The 6,490-nt window shown below is 40.5% G+C and overlaps 1 protein-coding gene across 1 annotated transcript; it reads left to right on the top strand.

Annotated features, from left to right (window-relative positions):
* The first annotated feature begins 2,425 nt into the window (after nt 1-2,425).
* LOC119906730 (cholecystokinin) lies at nt 2,426-6,490 on the top strand. Its single transcript, XM_038724067.1, has 4 exons — nt 2,426-2,577; nt 3,265-3,385; nt 3,508-3,663; nt 6,044-6,490. Exons 2-4 carry the CDS (start codon nt 3,265-3,267, stop codon nt 6,178-6,180), a joined length of 414 nt encoding a protein of 137 aa, XP_038579995.1. The 5' UTR covers nt 2,426-2,577; the 3' UTR covers nt 6,181-6,490.

The following is a 6,490-nucleotide window of genomic DNA, read 5'->3' as shown; positions in this document are numbered from 1 at the left end:
TGTTGATTCTGCAGACTCGGTGAGGAGTTTGGAATAACTATATAGAAAAAGACAATCTTGTCACTGATGGTCTCATTTGTTCATGTAGGTCATATAGAGGCATCAACATTTAATTGTAGTAACTTTAAGAAGAATATTTTAAATTTGACTTCAAGTGTTTGTACATCCAATCTGATTGGCATCTGGGCAACATGAGCTATTTCAACATTTATGCAAATGTGCTTCATTAGTGACAATAGTGAATGGCAATATGTAATGCCAAAGCATACGGTATATTACGTTCACATAATGTGGTGAAAAAAAAAAGTTTAGAATTCGGGAGTTTGGCATCAACACCAGCAGCCATACTTGATGAATTCTTATATATATTTACATATTTAAATCTGCATTTATAGATTTTTTTGCCACTTGGGGGCATTGCAACAAACTCAAAGCCAAACATTAACATATTATAACCTAATAAAGTTGATATGGTAAGCATGTCAGCAAACAGTTCACATCCAGCAGACAACGTGCAATATTAGCATTTATTTGGACTTTTGGCCCGCCCGACAAATGCCCAATTCTTACTGTCTTCTTGTCTCCTGAGGGAACTATTTTAGCAAGTTAAATGCAACACTATGTTCACTAGCTGGTAGCTAACTTTGTGTGCCATTTGGTGCTGGGAGGGTAGTGTCCACTAAGTTTATTAGAGCTCTTTTGCCAAAAAACAGCTGCCTGCTGCGGCTAGAGGTTGATGAGAGCGGTGAAAGTGAAAAATAACACTAATAAGATGTGGCTGTTAAACCAAAACAGCGAGCTGGATGATGCTAAAATGCTCTGTAGAGCTAAGCAACAATTGTGGCTAAAAGCAATCCCTTTCACATTACACATTATGTTTGATCCATTCTTAATGTAAAAGTAGTAGATTAGTGCAGCTTTAAGTATTAAATGTACTGTTAAATGTAAAACAATAAATGTAAAACTCTAGCCGGCTTCACGCTTCTGTTGAAACTTATTTATAATGGAAATTATTTACGTACAATATAGAGATAATGGGGCTAAGGTGTAGTATAGCCTCCCTTTTATTTTTTATTTTTATTAAATTAACAAAACAGGTATATTTTTACAGAAGAGAGATACCTAGGGCAGCTTTAACCTCAATCGGTATTTCTCTGATCATTTAAATTGCAGGTATTAATGTGTTTTGTTTTTGATTGGAGAGTTTAAGCTAGCCAGCAGTGAAGTTTCTTCACTGATTATATGACTGAATGTCTTTTTTGGGGATAACATTGATTATGGTTTGTGACTTTAAACAAGTCATTCATCTGCCACATATACATATATGGATTTTGCTATAATCTTTTATTTATTTGGCAGATAATGAGCACTTGATCTATATTTCATTCAATGTCAGCGCTCCAAGAGAGATCCTTTTGAGGTCTGGTCACTAATCACTGTGTGTGTGTGTGTGTGTGTGTGCTCTCTCCATTTCAAATCTGTCACTCATTTATCTCTCTTAGCTAGATTACAGCAATAAAAAGATGTCTGTATCCCTCCTGTACGATTCCCCATTTTCTTGTGCACATTATCTCAGCAGGTACAAACAGTACAGATCAGTGACAGATCCTAACCCTCTCATGCATCAGCAGGCCGTCGGCCTCATTAATAAAAACATTAACTCACAACAGCTGATCAATATGACTCAGGCAGACTGATTTGCTACACCTGCCTGATCGCTGTAATCCTGCGTGGTTAGGAGGGTGGATGGGCGGGGGAGTTGATGGGCAGTAGGAAGATGATGGCGATGTCTCAGTTTGAGCTCAGTCACCTGTTAAATGAACAAAACTGAAGATTCTCCTTTCTGCTTCCGCCCACTTTTAAGTGTGAACATCCACTGACATCTAATATGTGTGTGGGTGTGCACAAATACACACAACCACACATGCCTGACTGCACAGCCACCCTCCCCATCAACCACCCACCAATCACCTATGCACCCCCGCACACACAGACACATACATAACACACACACACACACACACACACACACACACACACACACACACACACACACACGCGTACGTCCTCCTCATGACAGCAGGTATAACTGAATATATTCAGTAGACCAAATATACACTTATTTCCAGAAAATGTTTTTAATATTTCAGCAACAGTTTCAAGCTTTTGATTCAGATGATTCACTGTTGTGCGTGCACACACACACACACACACACGCACACACACGCACACACACGCACACACACGCACACACACACACACACACACACACACACACACACACACACACATTGTTAATGTACGTCAATAAGGCAGCTCTTGATGTTGAATTTTATGATGAGCAAAGATAATAAAACTAAAGCATGCTGTTGTATTGTTGAGGTTGTGGCCAAGTCACTCACATTAGGCTCGCAAACACACCAAGGAATACACAGGATGTACACTGAGGCAACACAAACACACACACACACACATACAGGACGCTGAGCGGGGAGTATAAAAGGGGCATCCTTCCCACTCATCAGAAAGTGCTCTCCTCACTCTCACACTCTGACACGCTGAACCTCTTTTCTCAAGGTAAGGAAACCACTTTCCTTTTATTTTTTCGTTAAATGACAAACCAGAGATTTAAGCATTTTATGAGACATTCTTCATACTGTGAAATATATTTTTTTAATATTTTCTTCGTAATCAGACTGGAATTCAAACATTTTCATAACACATGGACGCAAAGAATGACAAAATGTACACATTTTGCCTTGAATGTTTTAATACATGAAAGCAGTGTTTATGTGAATACATCACATTTGGTGTGTTTTGTTCTAAACCTATTGATAAATCAGAAGGTTTAGATTGAAAAGAATTTACGTGCTTCACTTTCTTTCCTTTTGTTTCGTGAATTTATTTCCAGAGATCTTTTCCCAGAAGCATAGCAGAAATGAGAGAAATTCTGTCCAATCATTCGGGTCAATTTGACCTGCTGAAATTGCACTCAGGATATCAAGATCCAACTATCTACAGTGTGTCGCCTGCTGTGCCCCTGGAAGACAGTGTGAATGTGCTGTTCTGATTCACGCCCCTCTTTCGTTGCAGTCAGAGTGATCGTTAACTGTGAAAGAGCAGTTGGATAGCAGATGGTCTCAGCTGTAGTTTCTTAGTGTGGAAGATGTCTGTTGAGTCAGGAGATGCCTGCTTCAAATCCAGACTGGACCGCGTCTCAAATTCCTTCTTTTTAAACTTTCACTTTGTCTCTCCGTGTTTTAGATGACTGCAGGGCTGTGTGTGTGTGTCGTGCTGGCAGTCCTGTGCACAAGCTGTTTGGGGCTCCCCTTCTCCTCCCAGCTCCTAGACGAGAGCCAGCGCTCCATCTCCGCTCCTTCTGAAGGTACAAATCTTTCACCGCGGGCAAAGACAAGCCCCTAGTGAACAGGCAAGCACATTCATTAATATCCCAGTGAGTTTTCATGTCCGACATCTGCTCTCGTGTGTGTCTTGTGTGTTGAGTAGCTCTCCTTGAGGCTGACACCCACACCATGGGAGAGCCCCACCTCCAACACAGCCGCTCTGCCCCCCAGCTGAAAGCTCTTCCTCTGGCTGAGGAGGATGCAGACTCCCGAGCCAACCTCAGTGAGCTGCTGGCAAGACTCATCTCCTCCAGGAAAGGTGTGTGTGAGGACGTACATGTGTGTTTTTGTGCTATTATTTTGCATGTGGCTTGCAGAATCTCAAAGGCTGGATGATGTGGATGAGTGTGAGTGTGAGTATATTTTGTATTATTCTTTACACTTTTTAAAGCACTTTGTAACTTGTTTTTGAAAAGTGCTCTACAAATAAGGATTATTATTATTATTATATAAAGAAAAAACATCTGGCAACTACAATATTTGCAGCATTTTCAGAGACAAGTGCTTTTCCCTGCCATTCTCGTCTCTTCAATCCTGCTAATTACTGGATCATCAGTGCACAGCCTGCTATGTAAAATGAATTAGTGGCTCTAAAAAGCTTTTGTGGTTAGAAAGAGAGAGTATTACTGCGTGCAGCCTTCCGGCCATTCTCCTCATACCATCTTATTTCAGTTTTTTCTCTCTGTCTAACTCTCAGTCGCTTGATTTTTTTTCTGATGCCAAGAAAGCAAGCCCTCAACCCTGTCATAGTTCCTCAGGTTCAGCGCTCGGATCTCTCTGGCCGTGTGATAGGACGGGGGAATATCTGGGCTCTCACTCTCACATACACAACACACACACACACACACACACACACACACACACATACATATATATATATATACACACTGTCAAGACCTGAGATTCTCAGCTTGGCTTCCTGACACTGACGTCTTCCGTGTCCACAGTACGATGTTTCTTTGCACAAGTAGTCCTACAGCCTGAAACTTTGCACACATTTTCACAGAACAACAGGTAGGGAGCAAAATGTTTTAACGTGGGACCTGTGGTTAAAAAAAAGACACGAAATCCTCTGAAGAAAAGTTTTCTTTATCGCGAGTAAGTGATTTACAAATCAAAGGGAATCATTTTCACACTTTGTTCACTGCCAACAGAAAATAAAGTTGAGATTATTGGTTTTATTTTTTGAAAAGTGGACAATACCTTTTACCTACTGCATCTTAGACATAAAATATCATATTTATACATCCACACACAAATATGCATCAGAATTACAGCTATATTTATACATTTACAGAAACTGCTCAGGCAGACAGTGAAGTCTTTAAACAGGCAAATGGCACATTGAAATCAGCATGTAATATGTAAGGGAATGTGTGCATGTGTGTTTCTATTTAACCGTGCGTGTGTGTTTGTGGGTGTCTGTGCTCGTGTGCTCGCTGTTCACTTGCATGTTTCGGTGTAGGAGGTGTCGTTGTCAAGCCTTCTGCAGCCCATCTTCTCAGCACACCAGGGAGCTGAAACGCTGTGTTTATGTGTGTGCGCGTGTGTGCATACCAGTGTTTGTGTGTGTGTGTGTGTGTAATGCGTAGGAGGATGTGGGTGGAGTGAAAACAGCATCTTTGTGAGCGCTCAATTGATTACCAAATGGATAGCATTCCTGCTTCACTTCACTTGGAATAAAAAAATAACAGAGTTTCAGAGATCAGAATGTTTTACAAGACAGGAAGTCACAGTGTGTTGGGGAATTGGAACATTTTGAGATACACCTTGATAAATACAGACATGGACACACGAAGGAAGTGATGGTATGTTGTCACTCTAAAGTCCAGCTTTAGTTGAAACATCCCTTTTATTATGGTGTTATGTAAGTGTTTGTGTTTGTGTGTGGATGTGTGAATGAAAGAGAGAGAGATAAATAAATAGAGAGAGAGATAATGAGAAAGAGACTATTAAAATATCCAAAAGAAAACCAGCTTTAATTAAAATAATTACAAAGTCAAATCTAAACAAGAGGAATTTTGAAAACCCACATAGTCACAGAAAGCAAACGTCGTCAGTTTCTAAAATTTGCAAACACTTGTGTCTCTGGAAGGCATAAACCTAATTGTGATTTGTAATGAACTCAACTAACTTCTTAACTGCCATCTGAGGTCATAAAATCTGTGATGACATTTTAGATATTAAAAGTATCAATCAAATAAAATACATTTTAGTGCATAAAGACTATTAACGGCTTGGTTTTATGAGAGCATGGTTTGTATCTAATCTCACCCAAAAACTGTCACATTTCACCAGATATAATATTTCCAATAGAACCACGATGTTTTGGTTATTAAAAAAAACAGTGAATGAATCCTCTGGGCTCTGTCAGAGTGCCTCACAGAGTAAAAAATCTGATTAAAGTCACATTCACTGTGTTATTGCACCACATTTACTTGCATCTTGTTTGCACAATCAGAGTATTTCAAACGATCTTCCTCTAGCTGTCTCTAAGCAGACACAAACCAAAAGCAGGACCACAATCCAGTGAAGTTTTTGTCGCTCTCAATACTAACTTCCCTCCTGCTCTGTTTCTCCTCAACCCACTCTGTCTGCCACCTCCCCCTCCTCCCCGTCCTCCCTACTTCTCCTCCCAGGTTCTGTGCGCAGAAACTCCACAGCAAACAGCAAAGGCAGCGGACTGAGTGCCAACCACCGGATAGCAGACAGAGACTACTTGGGGTGGATGGATTTTGGTCGCCGCAGTGCAGAGGAGTACGAATACTCCTCGTAAAGGGAAGTCACGGCTCATACTCCTCCGTACGGGCACGCGAGAAAAAGAAGACAAAACCCCCCCACGCAAGCTGGCTCCCCACTGTCTCACAATGACAAGTCTATTTATGATGATGTATTTGTTGTACATTTGTTTGTAAAACTGTAATAATGCAATATACATTATGCCAAATTTTGCAGAAAAGCTCTCACTGTCCAAAGTTTGTTTGTGTCTGGTTTTCTCTTGTTTCTTTATCATTTTGGGTGGAAAGGGTTGGGACGGTATCAGGGTCTGTTGAGAATAACCGAACTGAATAAAGATTGAAAATATC

This window comes from Micropterus salmoides, unplaced genomic scaffold, assembly GCF_014851395.1.
Source record: "Micropterus salmoides isolate LMB-PRFRI ecotype aquatic unplaced genomic scaffold, ASM1485139v1 Ms_hic_scaffold_17, whole genome shotgun sequence".
In the NCBI taxonomy this organism is placed as follows: Eukaryota; Metazoa; Chordata; class Actinopteri; order Centrarchiformes; family Centrarchidae; genus Micropterus; species Micropterus salmoides.
Note: the sequence above shows the minus strand (reverse complement) of the source record. Positions and strands in the feature narration are given on the sequence as shown.